We start from the raw sequence: 22,950 nt of genomic DNA, 5'->3' as shown, positions 1-22,950 counted from the left end.
AGTTGGCCATTTGTGGGCCCAGCATTAGAGCAACGCACGGGCACAGAGCAGCAACAGCAGCAGCAGCAGCAACAACGAAAGTATTAACAAAAGACTTAGGCAGCAAACGCGAAGCTGCTCGCCCCCACCCCAACCCCACATTCCTCCTGCAGCAGCGGCAGCAGCAGCAGCAGCACCTAAACAATGGCGCGTGCTGCGGTTTAAAGTTATAGCCAGAGCCAAAGCCTGTTTTGGCCAAAGCTATTGCGTAGACTTGGCCTAAACCTGCTCTGGTCATGAAAATGCTGCATTACAGGCATTACCCTGGGCTCTCTTACGGTATACACTGCACACATGAGGCGGGTACTGCCAATATGGTGAGACAAACGTGGAAAAGGAAGCAAAGGAATGCGCAATAAACATTTAGTTTCAGTTCAGGCAGTTGCAAAATATCAATCAATTATTTGTACGAGTCTAAAGGGTATTGCAGGGAGCGTCTGCTGGGTTCTGCTTTTGTCTCTGAGTTCTAATAAAGCCAAGTCGAGTCGGGCTAACGAAAGTTATTTATGCACGAGCAAGTCTACTTAGGCCTCTGCATGCGTCATCGGTTGCTGTTCATAATTTATGCCAGAGCCCAAAGCCACAGTCAAAGATGTGGAGCTGGTTGCCGGCTGCCTGTAGCTGGAGCACTGGTTGGTGCTGGCGTGGGTGTTAATGGCAAAACAGAGCGAGCGAGCCGGCAGCTGGGCTTGTGTGTGGATAGAAAACAAGCTGAACAACTACGAACAAGAACGAAACGACAGCAGAACGTACGAACAGCAGCAGCAGCAGCAGCAGCAGCAGCAACACAGCACAAAAGGGTCGACGACTCCAAACAGCGCCCGCATCGGAGGCAGAGGCAGAGGCGGAGGAAGCCAACAGGCAACTGCAACGGCGGCAGTGGCAGTGGCAGCTGGCAATGGCCGTCGCTTTGGCAGAGTGGCATAAAGCAAACAAATGGAAATTGTTTAAAGTTAGCTTTGGTTTATGGCCTTTTTGCCATTGCGTGGAGTGCCCCAGAGCCCAGCCCCAGGCCCAGGCCCAGGCCCGAGCCAATGCTAATTGCAATGGAATGTCCAGCTGCCCTGCTTGCGTGGGATTACAGTTAATTGCGAAAAGATATACACAGAGAGGCAGAGGCAGAGGCAGAGGCACGGCCACCAAAATACTTGCCACAAATATTTATTTAGAAGCAAAACGAAGAGCTAACTCCTTTGGCTGGAGGGCGCAAACTTGAACGGACGAAAGGGTTCGCCGGCGCCGCTGTAGAACTTGGACTGAAACTCCACCCAGTGCAGGCGGAGCGTGTGCAGAAAGGCGGAGAGGCCCTCCATGCCCACCAGGATGGCCAGCGTGAGCACAGCCCAGGCCAGGAAGGAGCCGGCCAGCACGGGCACGGAGACATAGAGCGGGGCATTGGTTTTCAGACCCTTGGAGAGGACCATGTGCCACAGCACATGGGAGAGCTGATCGTGGGCCAGGGAGAGCGCCCACAGGCGCAGATAGGAGGCGGTGTGGGAGACAGAACCGAGCACCGTCTCAATGGTGTGTATGCCCGAGTGTATCCAGATCTCGGAGAGATCAAACTCCTCCGCATGATCGGCACTGTGCGTCTTTGGTTTGGAGCTGCGCCGCTCGTTCACGGCATCCTCCTGCGATTCGATGGAGTAGCGCTGAGCGGAGCGCATCTCCTTGAGCGTCGCTCGGCCATGCTGCTGCAGCTCCTTGAGGTCACGCTGCTGCTGCTGCTGCTGCCGCTGCCGCTTCAGTTTCTTCTGCCTGCGCTGCAGATAGATGGGCTTGCCGGCCAGCAGAACGGGCACCGCCAGAAAGGCAACAAACACGAGGATGTACTCCACCATACGTTCACCCTTGAACATCGCCTTCTCGCACTGATCATCGTCCAGTTCGGTGTTCTTCATCAGCATCATGTCGATGAAGGTGATCAGCACGGAGGGCGCGCAGGCCGTGTTGTAGGGCGATGACTTCAGGCCCCCGTACAGCAGCCACTTGAGGAAAATGAGGAAAACCAGGTAGCAAAAGAGGCAAATCATGAAGACGAACTGCGGCACCACCACCAGCAGCAGATCGGCATTTCGCTTCAGGATAATGCAATTGACAGCCGAGAGCGAGAGGCCGAACATCATCTGGGCAATGCCCAAAATAATCGCCAGCTTCATTTTCAGCGAGTTGAAGGTGGTGATCGAGTCCTCGCCGCACACCTTCCACACCGGATCGACGCCCAGGGGATAGGGATTGCCCGAGTAGAAGTATGCACTCGATGGATCAAAATTCAGCTGCCCGGACATGTGGTCCAGCGTTGAGGCGTTGTAGCGGCAGCTCCAACTGGAGCCGAAAATGTTAAACGACTTGGACAGCACATCGTTGTAGATGAGACCCATGTAGATGGAGAACAAGCCCATCAGCAGGACAATGTAGCGACCGGCAAAGAGGATGTTCAGGATCTCATTCTCCTCCTTGGCGGCACGCTGACTTGCGGCAATTTTCCTCTCCTGCCAGATGAGCAGCAGGGCGAACAGGGACACCAAAATGCCATGGCCAAAGTCCCCGAACATCACCGCAAACAGAAAGGGAAACGTGATGATTGTGTAGGGTGCAGGATTGAGCTCCCTGTAGTCCGAGATGCCGTACGAGTCGATGAGATTCTGAAAGCCCTGCGTGAACTTATTCAGCCGAAAGTACGTGGGTGGAATGTGGCTGGATTGGCGATTCTTGCGCAGCAGCAGCGGCGGCAGCGACTGCTCATCGGTGCGCTGTCGCGGGGGTTCCAGATTGGGCTCATCATCATCATCAGCGTCCGCCTCTGCCCTCCGTTTCCTCTGCTGCTTGTCCGTTTGCTGCTCTTGCTCCCGCCTATCCGCGCCGCCCTTGATCCGCGTGCCCTTCTTCAATGCCGCGCGCACACCCTCCAGTTCGGAGACGGGCACAAAGCACTCGGCCTGCAGATACTTCTGATGCTCCAGCCCCCCGACTGGTCGCAGGCGGTTCAGCAGATCGTAGACCCGCACGGCCTTGCTGAGGTTCACGCGCAGCAAAAACAAATCCCGCGCTGTCACCTCCAGGATCTGTATGTGTATGCGCTCCGACTCCTGCAGGATGCGCTCCATGTGCTCGATCTCCGCGCTCAGCTCCTCGACGAGAGCCATGCGCTGCGTCGCGGATTCGGGGCACTCGTAGATAGACACATGATAGGCGTGGCAGAGTTTGTTCACCTTGGGCCAGATCATTGTCGAATTGGTGAGCAACAGCAGCGAGAACTTGCGCACCTTCTCCGTCTTGAGGGCATGGAAGTCCATCATGGGCAGCGGCAGCTCCGCGAAGCGCACCACCAGATTGAAGCCAAACAGGCGATAGCACAGCAGCTCGAAGCTCTCAAACTTATCCGCCCGAATGGTGCCAATGATGTAGTTGAGCTGCCGATGCGCGGGACTCTCCTCGGCCGCATCCTTGATCAGGGTCATGAGCGTGCTCTCCGAGTAGAGCAGCTCGCTGCCCATATCCGAGGCAAAGTACTTGTCCGCCTTGTGCAGGGCAAACCGATGCTCAACCATGCGACACTTGCGCCGATCCAAGGCATTGTAATGCTCCATCACGGCAGAGGTCTCCACATGCAGTCGCCGCAGCCGCTCGCCGTACTCCGCGAGGTCACGCTCCAGCAGCCGATTCTCCCAGTCCACATCCGGATAGAAGCACACCTTGATGTCCAGCTCCAGCATCTGCTGCTGCAGACTGTCCGCAATGCGTAGCAGCTCTTGGCACAGCGACACCTTCTTGCCGTACAGTCCGTTCAGCTGGCGATCCTCGTCGTAGACATTGTTCAACTGCAGTCCCCCATGGTGGCCCAGCTCCATGAGACAGTCGAAGGCGTTCTCCGTGTGCAGCAGCAGCTGGCACAGCTCCATTTCCTCGCTGCGGAAAAATGCTTTGGCCATGATCGGAGCAACAAAAAAGTAAATAAAACAAGTGAAAAATAAATCGAAATATAAATGTTTTCTCTCCGTCTCGGGCTCTGTGGATATTTGTTCATGTCTCTGGGCCTGCTCTGCTCGGTTTTCGGTTTTCCCCTGCTAATTGATACGTTTGTTTTTCGCTCTACCCTCTCATTGTTGTTGTGTATCCACATACATATTCATTTTGCCTTTGTCGTTTGGTGGCTTATTTAATTCGAGTAGCAAAACATGTCCGAGAGGCTTGAGAGATCTCAACTAAAGATAATGCCATGCTTTGCATGCAAGCTCGTTGTCGTTGTCGTTGTCGTTGCAGCCACTGCCACGCCCACACCGCCGCCACGCTACAGCGAACAATCCACATAGGGAATTGTGGGAACCAACGGACCGCCCCACACACATCATTTGTGGGAAGTCTCTCCCAAAGAACCTCCAATAATTTCACTGCTAAAACATATTTTATGCATCACAGAGGAAGAAAATTCTCACTCAGCTTGAAGCTAACTTAAAACTCTTATACAATCCAGCCTGAAACTCTGCCTAAATATCTCCAATGATTTGTTGACACAACAAAAAGAATGGCATAAAACTTAAAGATCCCCTTTGATGTTCAATTTAGTTTTATGTTTGGCATTTCAATAGAAACTCGTGAATAAATTAGGCTGCGGGTTTGTAAAGATTCTTTTATCTGCATGAAAACAAGTTAAATTTTATTGACATTTCAGAAGAAAATATATTGAAAATGTTAAGTAAATTCTTGGCAATTTCTAGTTACGATTCCAAATAATGTTGTCAAGTTTTTACTGGCGGAATTCGTCTCAAAAATCATGACCAAAGTCGACCAATTGCGCAATGCGCTTGTTTTAAAAACCAATTCGTTTTGTTTGAATGAATTTCCACGTTTCTGCTTGGCTTTGTTTCGCTTTTAATTCAGTTTTAATAAAGACAAACACCATTTGATTTAGTTTGACAAGCATTATGGACATTGTTTCTGTTGCAGCTTCTCTTTTATATCAGCAGAAGCGTCGACCGTCGCGCGATTTCGTTTCATTCGAAAAAAGAAACATTTTCCCATAGAAATCAAAGTGGCGGAGGGGGAAGCCATTTCGGCGCACAAATTGTTTGGTAATTTCCAACAAACGGCTCACTGACTGACTGACTGACTGACTGAAACTCTTTGTAAATGGAATTTTCGGCTCATTAGCCGCTGCTAAAAGGAAAATAGCCGAAACTCAAAGGGAAAATTGTATTCGAAGGCGGCCATAAAATGTTCGTTAGCACTTCTCCGCCCTCTCCTACTCCTCCTCCTGCTCCTCCTCCGCCTCCATCCAACAATGAAAGTAAAAGTGCACTTGATAATTTCTTTGGCAAAGCGGCGCGACTCCATCGCTTTGGGCTTTTGGTTAAGTTGCTCTGACAATGGGCGTTTTGGCCCGGCCAATTGCCATTGTGCAGTTCGATTTCATCAGAAATTAAGTCACCAAATTGAAAGTTTCGAAAGCAAAAGTGTACAGAGGAAAGTTTTCACTTTTACAAGTCGAGTAATGTGCGACAATTGCAGGCAATAAATCAAAGAAATATCAAAGTCAGTTCGAGAACTGCACAAATGTTTAAACAAATGTCGAACACGTGTTCGGGGCCAGTCCATAAATAAAATACACTCTGGGAGGAAACAATGTCAATTTGTTGCTGAAGGCAAAAGGCAAAAGGCAAAACACACAGAGATTTTGAAGACTCTTTTCAAGTGGCATTTTTTCATTGTTAAGTGCCTTTGCGGCGGGGGTGATTGTATTCTGGAGTATTTTCATAAACTAATTTGCATTTCTCTTTTGCCCACACATTGTGTAGCAACGTTTCTAACTCTCCTCTTTCTCTTTGCAGAGTTGGTAATGTGATCAGCGATCTGGAAGCAATTAGAAGACATAACAAAAGGTAAGTGACGCACAGCAGCAGCCAGACATTGATTTTTTTGGCATAACGCCCTCACCGGCAGTCATCAGAGTTTTTCGAGTCATTTTCAACTCAGTTTTTTGTGTTTGAACGTGGCCAGCAAAGAGAAAGTGCATCTCATGGGACGCTGGCCGGGCCTGGCCTGTAATTTGCCAGAACCCATAATTAACGCCTAAACAGACACGGGTACAGGGTCTGTCTCGCATCTCTCTTGCTCTTTCATTATGGCCATCAAGTGCGCGTATTCCGCAGCAAGTGGACAAGATTTCATTTCATTTCATTTCGTTACGTTTCTTTTTTAATTATGGAGAACTCTAGAAAACTCTCTCGGGCTGGGCGTGGGTGTAGCCCCCAGAAACGGGTCAAGGATGGCCCAAGATGACGGAGGGAAAACTGCCAGCGAAAGTTGAAAGTGACAAAAAGTGATGGCGCGGGGGGGATTATGCCGCAACTTCAGTTGATTCTCCATCTAATGGTCTGTGGTCTTAGGTAATCTAAGCGTCTAAGCGTCTCTGCTCTTACGCATTAGAGAGGCTCATCAGGTTCGGCGCTTAAGTCATTCGTTGCGGCCGCAGACAGTGCGTGGACTTGGCACCGTTACACCACAGGCCACAAAGTGGAAGAAGACGCCAAAGGAGGCTGCTGCCACAAATGCTGCCTGACGGCGGCTTCATTAAAATGTCTGTCTTGAAGATTGGCCGAGCCAAAACCGTTTTGTTTTTGTCTCGTACCCTGGGATTGCTGTAGGGCGTGAAGGGTATATCGGTTTTTGTGTGACAGAGATACTCCGGCATCCATAAACCGCAGATTTTGCTCTCTCATTGGTTCTGCTGGGGTGTTGTGAGTCTGCTACAGGGTATCCTCTTGTCGTAATACCCTTCTCCACCGCCTGTTACTTGTTTGAAATTGAAACGTCTATGTCTGGTGTGTGGAGACGACTGCGGCTGAGACGGGCAAATGCATCATCGTCTGCGGCACGTTGTGGATGTCAGCTTATCTTCACAGACAGACGCATCTTGGTGGTTTTGGTAGGCCATGACTTTGGGCCTGCTCAGGGTCTGAAGCTTCCGCCTTGGCCAGAAACACCAAGTCTGAGGCTTAAGCTTAAGCTTCAATTCCAAACGCCCGACGCCACCGCCACCGTCATCGCCATCGCCACCAGCGAGCAATTTTCAATTTGCCAATTGTAGCAGTAAACTTTTTTTATAGCTGTTCTTTCTCTCTTCTGCGTCTGCTTGGAGTGCTGCTTCGACCGCTTCGCTCTCTCTGTGTGTTTTACTGCTGCCTCTCTCTCTCTCTCTCTGTGGTTCACTGCTGCCTCTCACTCCCTCCTGCTTGTTCTTGGGCTGTTCGACTCTCTTGCTTATCTGCTTCTTGATTCCCTTCTTTGATTTGTGTGTTTGCTCTCTCTCGAATCTGCTCTCCCTTCTTTGATGCGAGTGTGTGCTTGGAGTACCGTTAGCTTGGCTGCTCTTGCTCATGTGGATTGGCTCTAGGTGTTTGTCTTGTCCGTTCATGTCTCGACATGTCCGTTCTTGTCTCTCGACTTCACCTGCTCGCTCGCCGGCACCGAAATCTGCTGTTCGTTTGGCGTTCGGTGCTCGGGCTTGGGGGGTTTCTTTGCATGCGCCATGTGCGTGTGGGTTCTGGGTCTGGCCTCCACTAATTTGCGACAATTGGCCAGGCCGTTAGTCGACTCCAAATTGACGGATGGTCCAAGGGGGCTGTGGCCTTTCATGCCCATGGTTCCGCAGCCCAGCCATAACAACAATTTATCGGGGAATTCTGCCATGAAATTTACAAGAGCACAAAGATCAAGCGCTGCTGCTGCTAACAAGCAGCCTTGCTGCGAGGGCTGTTACGGAAGTTTAGTTGGTATTCAAATTTAATTATAATTGTGTCTATAATTACATAAATTTGATTTGTATTTTTAGCGATACAGCAAAGGTCATTGGTGGGACTGTGGGTGGGATTTGGCATGCGGAATTTGAGCTTTAAATGGGGTAAAAAAAATCAAGAAACAACTCCGAAAATTTCCATGGCAATTCCTTAGCTGTTCTGACTCACCCAGCATGCAAATACATAAACCGCTGCATCTGTACATATCCGCGCCACAAAACAACACCAAAAATTCCCTCCAATTAGCGGTGTGTGTGTGTCTGACCCTTCAGCCTGGATTTATGCCCCATAAATATCCAGAAATTGACAGACACTCGATGGGCGCTTTTGCGTAACTGCCCAGCCACGGCGGCAATTGGTCATTACAAAAGACCAGACGCAGACACAGGCTTAGGCTCAGGCTGCAACGTTGGAGCTTGCAACATGGACGCAACAGGGAGTGGTAGGGGTGCAGGGGGGGAGGCAACCACTAGAGCCACATGTGGATGGATGGATGGCAATTCATTAAACACACGCTGCTTTGCATGATTTCGGTTTAGGGTTACTTGCCACGGCTTTTGGCAACATGGTCAAACATGACCCAAATTTTGATTATGACCGCACACACACACACGCAAACCACACACAGTCACACATAGCCGCTGGTTGCATTACGTCCCGGTGTTCCACCCACAGCAGGGCGTCAACATCAGCCAGCCCCCCACGCTGCCCGCTGCCCGCTCCCCGCACTACGCAGCCAGCGGCGTGAGTTCAAAGTGAAATTCTGTACTTTGATTGCTGGGTTCACATGACCGCGATGGAGGGGGGTTTGTCAGAACCTAATCAACACATCATCAATAACAGTGGGAAATCATTTCTTTTTTTTTTTTTGCCTTTGCCGCACCGTGCTACGAACTTTGTTTGTTTGCGTTCTACGTTCCACGAGCTGTGGCATGGTGGGAGATTAATGACACACTCGAGCCGGAGTTCGGCAACCACGCCACACAACCGGACCACGGACCACGGACCAAGGCAGGGCGGAGCAGGGCATGCAAACACACACAAATATGGGGGAAAATAACAAAGAAAATGGCCAAAGAAAATACAAATTTTGTGAGGAATCGAAGCAGGTGTACCCTGCAGAAGTAATTGGAAAGCAACGAGGGATATGTATAGGAAGGGATTTATTTTGTATGTTAATTATTTTCACATGTTTTCTTGTATAATATCCTCCTTTAAGGAGTTTCAATAAACAAACAAATCAACGCTAAAACACACAACGAAAAGGAGTCTAAAAATTGGCTTAGATTATACAGTTGCCAAAGGAAACGAGAAGGGACGTGTGAGACGCTTCTTACGCGTCACAACTTTTATACCCGGCACTCAGTACTACATTTTTTCTTCATCTGTCATCTACATCAACAACACTACTCACGCAAACACGCTCCTTTAGCTCGCCACCCTCCTCTAGAAACACACACTGCAGAGTCAGGGCAGAGGCAGCGGCAGAGGCAGAGGCAGTGACGTGTCAGGGGCCAGGCCATAAACAGCGCGAAGCAGAGTGTGAATGCTGCGGGACGGGGTGGGTTTGGCCACTGAAAATAAATTTCTTCATTGTGGCTATAATAATGATCCAATCGGATCCCAATTTGGTGATCTGATAGATATGGTCATTCCCTGCGGAATGGCGTTTTTAGTTTTCTGTTATCTATCCGCGGGGGCGGAAGGGGGCGGGGCTCATTTTTGAAATACACTGGTTTCAGTGTGAGCATACAGCAGTCTGGATGCAAAATTTGGTGGCTCTAGCTCTTATAGTCTCTGAGAACTAGCCGACAAACAAGACGGACGGACGGACGGACAGACAGACATGGCTCAATCGACTCGGCTATTGATGCTGATCAAGAATATATATACTTTATGGGGTCGGAAACGTTTCCTTCTGTGCGTTACATACAACCGTTATCCGCACAAATACAATATACCCTATTTACTCTTCGAGTACCGGGTATAAAAAGCGAACAAAAGTTCAGTTTGAACGAATGAAAGGCAAGTAAACATTTTGTTGGAACCGCTTGGATTAGATGTGGATTAGCGGTGTTACAGGAGTCCTCTGTGGCAATCTGATTGCCACTGTCCACTGGCAAGTTGATTGCCACTCACTGCCGCCGCTGGTTTGGTGTTTCTGTGTGTGGGTGCTGGCTGCAATTGATGCCTGCAATTATGCCTGAAAGCCGCACAAACAATGCGCAAATTAAACGCAATAAACAAAATCCGAGGCGTGGCTGATTAGGGGCATAGTGGCAGAGGCAGAGGGGGGGGATACAGACAAAAGCAGCAGCTGATCGGGAATGTAGCAGGTGCAAATGTAGAGGGAAAACCCACAGAAAATGTACTGGACAACTGAAAAACATTGAAATTTCCACCCAAAAATTAAAGCTTAAAGCGAACCAGCCACAGTGCAAAACTGTAAAGTTATCCGCTTTAGGGAGTGGGACCTATGAGCAAGTCTCATGCGAGGGAGCAACACCTGGCAGGGGGCACCTGGTGTGGGGGGAGGTTACAGCTGCGCCGCAGGCAGTGGCCAAATGTAAATATTTTATGCCACAATTTGCGCGTTGATTTGTTGCATATTAAACAACGACCGCAGGCCGCAGGCCGCAGGCCGCGTAGGCCGCACTCTGCAGCCATAAACCACCATCATCAGGCATCAGGCATCGGCCATCAGCCACAGAGCATGAGGCAGGCTAGCTGGCAGCACCAATAACCAGCTTTGTGGTGCAATTAGTTTGTTTCTTTTTTTGTTGTTCGTTGGGTGCTGTGTGCGGCTCAGACCATTCCGTCATAGGTTTTGCTCGGTGGGACATGGCATTGGCTATGGCGCTCCCGTAATTTGCTCATAGCCCGGCTAATAGACAACGTCAAAGGCCCCCAAAGCCATTTTTGGGGTGTGTTGCGCCTAACGGGCTGCGAGTGTGCCACAGCACAGCGCCTGACGCGGCGGCTGCTGACCAAACCGCTAACCGCTTTGGGACCACACTTAATCCCGGCCAACGCCTAGCGCCACACGCGCCAAATTGTGGCAGTGGCAGAGCAGAGGATGGACCTCCATTGCCTCCAAAAAGATGGAAATTATAAGCACATTTTGCACATTCCTAAGGCAGAATCTGTGGTGTCGCTCCTTGGCATCGTTTATAAGCTCTTTGTCGAGCAATCAGCAAGCCCCTGCGCTGCCCCTGTTTTGGCCAACTAATGCTGTAAGCTGCAACCTTGGCTGACAAACGCATATTTGTGGTGGCACTTGGAGCACTTGGCACATGTTGCTGCTGCCACTTTGTCATTGCTGCTGTGCGTTTTTATTTTGTTTGTTGCTCTTTTGGGGTTTTGTTTTTGTGGTTTTTGTTGGTTTTTGTTCATGAATTTATTCAAGCGCTCATTGCCTCAATTAATGCGACATTGAGCGCCAATTGCTGTTTGGCATTAATCTTCTTTACATTTCATTTTGGGGTCTGTGCCACAAGTGTTGCGCCCCTTGCCACTCGCCTGCACTCTGCCCAGTGCAATGATGAATGGCTGCAGGAAGTGCCTGGGGTTGCTTGTGGCTTGATGCTCTGCTGTTGGCAGCAGCTCAATCAATGTTAGTTATCAAGGGTTTCGGTTTCGGTTTCGGTTTCGTCACGAGCATCTTTTGTGTCGTTGCATTTCTTTGTGGCAGGCACACGATCGTCCACTTGGGCTTGGGCTTGGCCTGGTTATGGCTTCGCATGGGTACGAGTACCAATTGTTGGCAAATTCAAGTGGCGGCGCATTACGTGCATTAGTGGGGCTCCATGCCGGCAGCAGTCCTTTTTTTTTTGCTGTGGCATCCTTTCTGTTTCCTTCAGCATTCTGTTGCCCCTTTGCGAGTTTTCTTCCTTGCGAGTGTGTCAAGATTTACGACACTTTTGTCGCTATGCAAAAATCAATAACGATTGGATAGAGACTTGCTGTGGGAGGGGGGGGGATTCTCGCTGTGTTGCGCGATGCTTATCGCGGGCTATTGTGTGTCTGCCATCCCATCCCTGGGCTCTTGGCTTAATTCTGCTTCAGCCTGCCTCCACCTCCCTTTTGGCTGAGATTGAGAGATAAGTGGGAATGATTTATGCCTGACACGCTTTATTGAAAAGCCATGAAAATCGAGGGTCCGCTCCATCTCTCTCTCGCTGCAGCCCATGAAATGGGGTCATCAGCTGATAGCATTCTGATTTATATGAGCCACAGAGCTGCCTCTTCATTCACATTCATATTTTGCTGCCGCTGTTTGCTGGTGCTGGTGCTGGCAACGTGTCGTATGAGTGACATTAGCGGGATTCCCCTTGGCTAACAAGCTTGCCTGCCATCTACAGCGGCAGCCAGCCAGCCCGCTGGAAAACAGTTAGACAGCAATGTCTCCTCCCCCATTCCATGCCCCATTCCGTGCCCCATTCCTTTTGCATGAACACTGATAAGGCCACAAACAATGACAGTAGTGGCTGCCACAAGAGGAACGTACACACATCAGTGGTGCCACAAACAGTGGCACTGCCAACCTGTCCCAGGCCGTATGTGGCTTGGCGCTGGGCACCCACCCCGCAAGAGATGCGACAAGTCATGTGTCTAGCAGCCCCCCCTTAGCCCCCTACCCGTCTGCCGACTGCCGACTGTGGCATATACTTAACAGTAAAAATAAATATTTTACTATAAATCATGCATTAGAGTCGCCTGCTGGCTCCAGCCTCAGAGATCTGCCACGGAGTCGGAGCTGCTGCTGGCCCCCCCCTCTGTCTGCTGAATGTCTTGTAGCCTGTCACAGGGGGCCCCCGAGGCTGTTGCCGTTGGCTGCTGCCTCACGACACGACGCTCGGAAGTAACACACATTTAGCGCTTGGCAGTCACAGAAACTAGCCCGAACAGGACCAGGGCTGCGGCATGTGGCATGGCCGAGAGCTACATATACCCGTTTTTGGCACTGCTGCCAGCGAGAATGTGATTAGAGGCGACTCGCTGCAGCGAAAATACTCAAATAAATGTTTTAATAATTGAGGGAAATGCAAAGAGAACAGAGACAGTGCTTAGGCGGTAAAATGGGTGGAGAAAACTCTATGAATCTCCGCCAAATGCAACTTTTTGGGTCAATAATTGGACACTAATTGGAGGGAGCGGCCAAAGGAAAGAAAAACAAAAGAAAGATTTAGACTTAAAGCCGAAATTAAACAGGGAAAAATGTTTATAAATAAATTGCAGCAGATAAACATACATTTATTTATGTACGAGTGGCACACGCAACAACAACAGCCACAACACATTACGTATACGCGCTTTTAGCCAAAACGGGCTGCGCATGCGCTATGGTCAAGGCAGCCACTGTACCTGCTGCATGCCCCTGCCCCTGCCCCCCTGCCAGTGCCGCGGCGTAATCGATGAGTATGTTGCACATTTGGTCAATAAACGCATTTCTGTCATTTTTCTCCTTTTAGCCGTTTGTTTGCTGCTGCTGCTGCTGCTGCTGAAAATTTATGGCGCGATTTGTGAACCGCAAAAAGTTAGCTGCAAGCTACCTTGGGGCCTGCAGCCGCCACAGTGCTTGCCACATGCCATTTTCATTTTGACTTTGACATTAATTTGTGTGGCTGCCAGTTGACTTGACCAGGAAGTGGTCAATAGTCACAGGCAGAGCCACAGAGCCACAGCCAGCGCTGGCCAAGAGCATTCATCATTCATCTTTCCATATGCAAAAGAGCAGCCACTTCAGCCTCTGCCCCCCACTTGCCTCTCAACCTGTCCTCTGGGGAGCTCCATTGTCATTTTGGGCCAGTGGCGAGCTAACAAGCTGCTATCGATTTATGCGTGCAAAAATGATGATAAGACTGTGGGCCTTGCGTAGAGGATTGCCCCGGAGTGCAGCCACAGCACTGCTTCAGCAGACTGCACTGCTTCGGCACTGCTTGCTGCACTGCTCTAGCGCTGATGCACTACCGGGTCCACATGTCACATCATTATTTGTGCCACTGACGCTTTGGTATTGCTTTTGGTTTTGGTTATTTATGGGTCTTTGGGTGAGACAACGGAGGTTTCCTTTTCTCCTTGTGCAGTTTGCATTTTTACCAGATGGCAGCACACAACAATACCCTTGAGAATTTCGGGCATGATTACTACTTGAGAGGAGTAGTTCTGCCTCTGGCTTTTACAGATCGTTTCTGCCAGATATGAACTTACTCTGAAGGAGTTGACTGGCTGCAACTTGCGCTTAGAATATCCACGGAGTAGCCGCCGCCTGGCAGTGCATTGACAGAGTTCTGCTTTGAGTCGAGCGATTTTCTATCCGGTTTTGGTTTTGGTTTTGTTTTGTGACAAAACCGCTTCAACGGTTGCTGCTGCTGGCTGGCTGGCTGGCTGGCTGGCTTATATCGGTAAATCACAAAATCTCCTTTCCTCTAACAAGTGCGCAGCAGAGCGGGTCTTCCCCTGTTCCTCTCTCTCTCTCTCCATTTCTGTTCCTTTTGTGGCCAAAACGTAGCCCGGGCGAGGGTTTATTAAATTTATGCAAATTTTATTTATAAAAGACGAAGAGGCAGAGGCAGAGCGCTGCACTGTTCTCCCTCCGTGAGCATCCCCGTCATCGATACAGTCGCTCCTTTAAACTCCTCCTCAGGCGGCTGTCAGCTGCAGTGGCTCCTACGCCTGCCACATGCCTCCTCATGTGTGCGTTTGTGTGTGCATTGAATGGAACTCTACCTACCGCCCTCCCATGCCACCCCTGCGGGGCTCTACAAGTGCTCTCCACGCCTCTGCCGGAATATTTTATGATTTTTGATTTAGTTTGAGAGTTGATTGGTTTTGGGAGTCGTCAAAAACGTTGACATCGGCCTGACATGGCGCGGGCGTTGCACGCTGATCGGCTCCGACTGCCTGCCTCTGCCTCTGGCCTGTTCGCCGCTCGATTGCCATGTCTTTATTACAATCAGAGAGAGAGAGAGAGAGACGGACGGACGGATGGATGGAGCAGCGGAGGAGCAGTGAAGTTAAAAGACTGATTGACTAAGGAGCTCCTCGATTTATATGCTAAAGAGCAGCAGCCATCGAAGTTGTCACTCGCTGGCAGGAAGCTTCACAATGTATTGAGTGCCCTCTCCACCCCCCTCTCTACACTCAACCCACATGACCTACTCTCGTGCAAAAATAATGGTGTCTAAATCAATTGCGGTCCATTAATCAGGGGCGCCCGTGAGAGCTGGCGGCCATAATTAGGCCGGAGCTTAACTAAAGCGAAATAGTCGCTGGCCAACGCCCCGGAGCTTGTTCGCATATTAAATATTAATTTTTAATAGCATTTCATTAGTCGAACGGGAGAGCCACAAAAATCAGACACAGAAACAAAGTACAAAGTCGAAGATTTGATACACTTTTTGGCAGCATTGGAAGAGCAAATGAAGGGAGTTTCGGAGAGATTTCATTAGCTATTAGCTGACTCTACTGTAGTGGTGCACATACCCTCTGCAAGAGCATAGATTTATGCACACAACGAGAGCCGGAAACATCAAACGGGCAGCCACTGGGGCCTGTCATAATTTTAATTGCTAACTAGGTCGCGCGATGGAGCTGCAGATTGAAGCAGCATTGATTAATATGTGATTTACAATTGTTAACAAAATAAATCAAACAGCAGAGTGAATGGGGGAGGCAAGGGGCAGCAGCAGGTCATAAATAATGCAAAGTGTTCGAAATAAATTCGGGGCTCAAAATATATTCATCAAAAATAGACACACACAGCCATGGCAGGAATTGTACATGTACATATATCCGTGTACAAATGTAATTAAATGTGTGTGCCACACACTGCACACCCAGCAAGGGATGCCCCCCCACAAACAAACACAAAGCAGCAGCAACAAAAAAAAGAGGGAAGGGCACGTAATTAAAAAATAACAGGCTTCAAATGCGAATAAATAACGTTCGAAGAAAACCCGAAGAGAAAACCAAACACACCAGCAAACAAGTGAAACACAAACACACATGTGAGAGGCTAGGTGCCAGTGCCACACCATGTGTGGGGCATGTGGCAAGCTGCTAGTTGGTAGCAATGAAAATCGAAATGGAATAGAAATAAAGTCGAATGTGCTCGACTTTTAATCGAAATAAAACCTGCAAATTTGTGCAAAAGCAAAGAAAAATACAGCAAACAATTACAGTAAAAAATAAAATAAATAACTTTAAAAAAAAACTAAAAAAATAAAGTTTATAAAACCAGAAAAAGACTAAACCTAGAACAGGAAATCCAATAAAATATAAATTTGTGCCCGCAACCAAGGGGAATAATATAAATAAATAAATGTTCAACGAACTGAATGAAATTCGCAAAAAATGTAATGCATTTTAGGCAAGATTAAAGCAAATTTATATGGCATAAAATTGCATAAATAAAATCCACTCTCAATTCAACGAATAATCCCATTCATCAGTCAATCCATAAAGACATATCGGAGTGGGAAAGTAATGCGATAAAAATGCTTTTGATTTATTGATCGAATCCAAGTGTCCGGCAGGCACTCCACAATTAGCAGCCGCCGATCCATACGACACTTTCACTGCACAATCAGATGACAGATGCAGAGATATAGTTTGCAGAGGGACAGACAGCTGGAAGTGGATAAACAGAAGGAAGCACAAGGGTGGGACACTGATAGAAATGGAGACAGATGAATGTACTGCAAATGGATTGATGGCTGGACAAACGAATTGATAGCTGGACAAACACTTGGAACACAAACACACAGAGAGAGAGAGAGGGAGAGGGAGAGCAACACAACGTATGGACAGATCTGTATCACGATGGACAAACAGACAGACGGCGAGAGAGGTCACTCGTGGAGTGCCTTGGCATCGATGGCATTTGGGCAGAAAAGAGAGCGCCAGAATTTTCGACCACAAAGTGAATGACCTCTCGGGAAGGGTTTTTGTTTTTGTTTTCTTTTTCTTACTTTTCTCTGTTTTTTCGGGCAGTGAATGTCACGCCCCATCTATACCCTACCGCAGTCTCTTTCCATATCCAATCTCCATCTGTGGCGCAACGCACACGCCCACTCTGAACGACCGTTTGATGGGATTTTAGCCAATTTAACACCTTTCTATTCTGCCTCCGCCTTTGCCGCTTGCGTTTGCTTGTTGTTGTTTTTTTTTTCTTCCACCCTTTTACTCATGATACTCCGAAATCGAAGCGCTTCGCGGCCTGGCGTTACAATTCAATTGTTTAGCAAATAATAAAAATCAAAATAAAAGAAGAAACGCGGAAATTAACTTACAGCATTAAAGTGCTTCACGCCACATTTGCATGTTCTTGTTCTGGGCATCTGTAGCCGCCATCTCCAGCTGTATCTTTCCATCTGACACACTGCCCTTTGGGCTCATCTTTTTCTTGGGGGGGGTTTTAGTTGCGGTTCAATTACTTGCGCCATTGTTTGGTTTGCGCGCAAAGAGAAAGGCCTTCCAAATCAATTTTTGATTTGTCAGCTAATTGCAAAAGTTCATCAGACACACGCACACACACCCTTTTTTTTTGGCGCTGCCAATGGATGATTGATGTGCCACCAAGGACAGGCAGGCAGACACCAGGATCGGGGCTTAGTCACCTTGCTGCGGCTCTGGCAGTTTGTCGCATTGAAAATATATAAATTCAAATTGTGTCAATTACGTCGTCGCTGTCGCTGCGCTTATCGTTGCCGCAGCAGCAGCAGCAGCAGCAGCAGAGTCTCGCTGCCTGTCTGTCAGTCGGCAGACATTATCTGTCCGTCTGACAAACTGCTGAACTGCTGCAGCAGTCGGAGCTGGACCTCGACTTGTGACTGCCGGAGAGTCGCTGACAAACCTGCAGCGATTTTTAGCCATGGCCAAAGCCAGTCGCTCGACTCAAAATCGCTGAGACATGTCTGCAAGTTGTCGCTGTGTGGCAGTGCCAAGGAAGGGGGGGGGAGGTGGAATGGAAATATCCTGTTTTGGTTGCACACGCGAGGGTTGCTACAACTCTATTGACATTGAAATTGATGCAAATTCGCTACACAAACCGCACAAAGTGCAAAACTCTTGCGGCGCACCTCGTTTTCGAACGGATGCTTATGTGAGTGTACCCCCGGGGCTTACATATTTGATCTAATTGAGTTTCTTGCTAGATATTTGGCCAGCTTGATTTTCGTTCTCGATTAATGCGCGATTCCTGCCCGGGTTAATGTCATCCGCAGCTGGAGGCTGCCACCACCAAAGAGTAAAAGTTAAAGTTGGGATCGAAGTATGTCACGGAAATGACTCGCTTAAAATGCGTGCCACAGCGAGGCAGCTCCAGGGTGTGGATGTTATGGATCATGCATTAAAACAGAATCAAAAGAAGCCAAATAGAAATCGAAACGAAACGAAACGACACGAAACGAGAGCCCCCAAGGAGGGAGCTGCATGCATCGACATCCTTTAATGGCCAAGAGTTGGTCGAGTAGTCAGTCAGTTAGTGCTGGCTCCCACTTGAGACTCTGGCTCTGTGGAACACCCTGACTAAATGCAACTCTCAACAGAAGAGAACACAACAAACAGGGCAGGGCAGGGCAGGGCAGGGCAGGGCGAGGACTAGACGACACGACAGCACTGAACGCATCGTCAAACATATAGACCAGGCCGTGTGCTATAACTCATTAATATTAAATGCCTGTGCCAGAGACAAGCCTCTACTCCTCCTCCTCCTCAACAGATGCACTCGGCATGGGCAATGGTTTAGGGTTTGGGGAGAGGCACCACCAGGATGCCTGATGCCTGGATGCCTTGCCTTTGCCTTACCCTGGGACTGCGACTGCGACTGGGACTTTGTCTTGACGTTCGCTTCATGGCAAAATTTATGCGCATTTTGTTTCAATTTCATACACACACGTGACTTGTAAATTATCCATTGATGTGGCAGAAGGAGCAGCCAAAGCAAAAGCAACAAAAAAACAACTTGAGGAATTTTCGCATTGGCACGGGAGGCAGCTCCACGACACGGCCACGGCCACGGACTCGACTCTAGATTTGCCAGATCCCTTGCCACGATTGATAATTCCTTTTGGCGACAAAAAAGCAACAAAATAAGGACAGAGAGGGAGGACGAGAGAGAGCGAGAAATCAAGTGTTGGATGGGAAATTATGCAGTAAACCGATTGGGCATGGGTTTTATTATGGACAAAAGACAAAAGGAACTCGAAAGTTGTGCTTAGGGTGTGCTTTTAGCTGTTGAGGTAAGAATACAAACAAAACTCAGAGCATGCAGCCATTTTATGTGCTAATAAACGCTCCTTTCAGTGCGTGTCAGACATCTCATGGCAATTAGGAGGAGCCTTTGTGCAGGGCACAGCAAAATGTGAATATTTCAAGGCTCTCTCTCTGGCAGACAGCTTGCACCCAGGAGAGTTACTGCTGCGAAAATTCTCGGCTTGCAACTGCAGCTGGCCACAAAATTATGTCATGAACAAAAGGCACAACAACAAACCGAAGCCCAAAGGAAAGCAAAAGTTAAGCCAAAGAACACGCGGTGACAGCACAGACAACAACAAAATAAAGAAACAAAAGTGTGAAACGACAGAGAGAGAGAGAGAAAAAAGTGAAAATGCGGCTAAGGGGGAGCTGGCGGGGGGCTGAGGGAACTGTTGCTGTGTGAAAGTGTGGATCATAAATACGCATATTAGCCTCATTTTACGAGCGGTATGTCCGGAGTGCCAAAAGGGGTGCGGGGTAACTTGTGACTAGAGTGTAACATGTACAAATGTATGTAAAATGTATGTAAATATGTAACTGCCATGTAGGAGGTCGCTGCTTGTGCGCTTTTGTATGTATTCCGTTGTCAACGAAGCACAGTTCTCATAGTCATAGTCATATGTACTATAATTAGGCTTAATTACTCGTTTCAACAGAGCGTAGAGCGTGGAGCGAGAGATATTATATTTTTTGACAGATTTCACTTTTTGGGGCCAGGCCGGGCACGCAGGAAATATTCAATCTCAGTGCCAGAGAGAAGGCCCCCTGCCATCTGCCATCTGTATCTGTGTATCTGTTACTGTTTCTGTTTCAGTTTCCTTTTGGGGTAATTATTTGCATGCAACTTCTTCTCGTGTAAGTCATTTTGTGGTCAACATTAAGACCTGGCCTCTGTCTGGCCTCAAATTACACATACATTCTGACCCCAGCAGAGTGGTGGAGAGTGGAGTCGTTCCCCCCTGCGACGATAAGACACGTTAATAACAGCAACAAGCTGCAAGAAATGCCCGGCAAGCGATGACCGACTCTGTGCATACCCTTTGGCAGCAAATGGAGCGTGTGAAATGGTTTTCCTGCTCGAATCTGCATCACAGTGTTGCTGCAGAATCATAATACCCTCTGCTAGGGTATGCAAGACATGTACGGCGGCCTGTAAGCAGCAGAGCAACGGGCACAGGGGCAGAGGCAGCGGCAGAGGCGGCTCAGGCAGTGTCTTCTCATCTCTCTTTGCTTCTCTCAGTCTGCGGTTGATTTTTATGGTTTCATTAGTAGCACACACACACACACACACACACACATGGATGCTACATCTCCGCTGCGCGCATGCGTATGCCACTTGGGGCTTGGCATACGGAGCCGCTGGCCAGTCGGTCGGTCGGTCGGCTCCTCCACTTTTGCGCTGATTGCGCGGCCTGAGAAAATTCTACTGACCCACAGAACTTTAACTTTTTGAGTGGCATTGTTCAATTTAGCCGCAGACAGAAGACGACGACGATGGCCAGGCCGCAACAACAGCAAAAAGAGAGAACACAAGACATTGAGACGGGCATGGGGTAGCGGACAGGGGCCAGAGAGGAACAACTAAGAAATTTCACAAGCCTGGCGGCCATTTTCTTGCACAATATGAGGCTCAGCCTTTTGTCAGTTGAAACTCCTCAGTCAGCATCAATTCTCTCTCTGTCTCTGTCTCAAGTCAACTCTTTCTATCTCTCTCTCATCTCATCTTTCCTCGCCTCTTGCTGTGTTTTTTGTGGTTTTTAGGCTTTCCAGCAAGTTGAATGCTGCCAAATGGAATGATTTTTTGGGCTGAAGTTTTGAATTCTGTGGGTTCTGCTGCTACATATGCAACGCTCATTAGCTGAGGACTAGGCAGAGATGCAGGAACAGCAGGAAACCGCATAGAAGGCAGCTCAAAAGGCAGTGGAGGGACACATGTGGCAGTAGCTTAAAACGCACCCAAGGATGCAGACGCTGCCAAAGCCGCAAAACTCATCAATACGCTCCACTCACGCACACACACACATGCCGCAGCAGTGCAAATTAATTAAAGCGTAAGAAATACTGCAATTGGCACGAAGAGAGCAACCACGAGAATAAACAGTAAAAGAAAACCAAACACCAAACACTCAACGACAGTCAAGCAGTTGGGGGTGTCTCACGCATTATATTCGCAGCATAAGCAAGCAGCCAACACAACCACAAACATAATTGCATTCCATCGATGTATGCACGGGAGCAGCAAGCAGTTGGCTGGAGGGAGGCAGCAAGCAGTTGACGGGAGGGAGGCAGCAAGCAGTTGGCGGGAGGGAGGCAGCAAGCAGTAAGCCAAGCAGGGGGGGCTCAGAGAGCAGTCTGCCAAGCAGGAGGAACGCAGCCAAGCAGTGTCGAGGGGCAAACGATTTCTAAACTGTTTAAATTCTCAAATTCCTAGAGTCTGCTCTTGCTGTGTTCCCCTCTGCAGTTATTTCTAATATCAACTTTCTTTGTCAGTCCACCCAACGCATACCTCTGCTGATATTTCAACAGAAAATTCTTTACCCTCAAAGCCCTTTCATAGAAGTTCCAGTGGACGACAAATGTGAGGTAGCAAATGAAATGGAATGAAAATGGTTTGAATGGAGCAGCGGCAGTCGTTGGACGACCTCCTGTGTGCGACATATTTGAGCAGTCAATTTCAATAATTTCATGCAACGCCACAGCCACCGCAGCAGCAGCAGCAGCAGCCAGCCAGAGGCAACAGCAGCAGCAGGCAGCAGCCACATTTTGAAAATTGCGGAAATTGCCAATCGAAATGGAAAACATTTTCATTATTTGCTGCCTGCCTGGTAGGTGGTGGCCTGTCCTGGCCATAAACATTTTGCACCCAGGTGGGTGTACGGCGTCAGAGTCCGTTTCATGCCATAATGAAAATATCTATCCTGTGTGTGCGCTGTGTGTGCCGGTGTGTGTGTGCAGATTTATGACTGAAAAAAACATAAATTCGAACGGTTCGCTGGTTGAAACAAACTCGCATGTGTGTGTGTGTGTGTGTGAATATTTTTGCTAGTTTTCGCGTGAGGAGGCAATAATATATTCCGTCCTTCCTTCCACCTTCCTGCTGCCCGCCGAGTTCTCGCGACATTGCCATTGATTTATACGAAATTGGCCACACGGCGACATCTAGCAGTTGTCAATGTGCAATAAACAAGTACAAAAGTTTATATTTTAGAATACCCCGTACTTAAATGGGTGCTTTAGACAAAAGGTGTGACATTTCTAACACAATTTGGAAGCTCCTATTTGCTGCCATTTGATGGATTTGCTTTATTTTAATTTAATTTAAATTTCATGCGAAATTCCCTAGAAAATTCTTGACTTTTTCCATTATTCGAAGAAGATTCCTTGAATAATTCTTTGAACAGCTTCACAAATATCTCAACAATATCGAAATACACCCTAAATCCGTGTTATTAATTGTTGTTATTCTTCCCCACTGCTTCCTTGCTTTATTTCATAATTAATTGGGGTTGCTGCCGGGCAGGGAGACACAGACAGCCATTTTATTCATTTAAACATTTCGTGCAAGTGGTCAAGGGGTTCAGGACTAAGGTTCTTGACATCCATTCATTACCCAAAAATGGTCAAAAAATGTGTTAAAAGGTGTGTTTCCGCTGTGGTTTGGGTGGAGGGTTGGGGGCACCGCCTTGTGGGGCGCACCTCGTGATTTATGCTATGCATTCAAATGCAACTTTCAGGGCGGTGGAGGAGGGGGTTGAAGTACGACTGGCCGCTCCATATGGCAGCAACCATAAATATGTCAATATAAACAGTCCGAGACAAGCGGAGACCCAAGCCAAAGCCCAGAAAACAACGAAAA

The 22,950-nt window shown here is 48.5% G+C and overlaps 1 protein-coding gene and 1 long non-coding RNA gene across 2 annotated transcripts in view; one reads left to right on the top strand and one right to left on the bottom strand.

Moving 5' to 3' along the window:
- The window catches only part of LOC117890042, a 53,729-nt gene extending 32,715 nt beyond the window's left edge, over positions 1-21,014 (top strand). The window contains exons 3-4 of the long non-coding RNA XR_004648553.1: positions 5,868-5,922; positions 21,004-21,014. This is a non-coding gene — a long non-coding RNA (uncharacterized LOC117890042). The remainder of the gene's footprint in view (positions 1-5,867; positions 5,923-21,003) is intronic.
- On the bottom strand, positions 1,200-3,983 carry LOC117890039 (V-type proton ATPase 116 kDa subunit a). The gene has a single exon (XM_034794658.1). The coding sequence runs from the start codon at positions 3,969-3,971 to the stop codon at positions 1,224-1,226; it is 2,748 nt and encodes a 915-aa protein (XP_034650549.1). The 5' UTR covers positions 3,972-3,983; the 3' UTR covers positions 1,200-1,223.
- Positions 21,015-22,950: the final 1,936 nt, after the last annotated feature.

Source organism: Drosophila subobscura, chromosome E, assembly GCF_008121235.1.
Source record: "Drosophila subobscura isolate 14011-0131.10 chromosome E, UCBerk_Dsub_1.0, whole genome shotgun sequence".
NCBI lineage: Eukaryota > Metazoa > Arthropoda > Insecta > Diptera > Drosophilidae > Drosophila > Drosophila subobscura.
Note: the sequence above shows the minus strand (reverse complement) of the source record. Positions and strands in the feature narration are given on the sequence as shown.

Bases quoted from the DNA above. Each gene is read 5' to 3' on its own strand.
- LOC117890039 (XM_034794658.1), bottom strand. From the start codon at position 3,971: ATGGCCAAAGCATTTTTCCGCAGCGAGGAAATGGAGCTGTGCCAGCTG.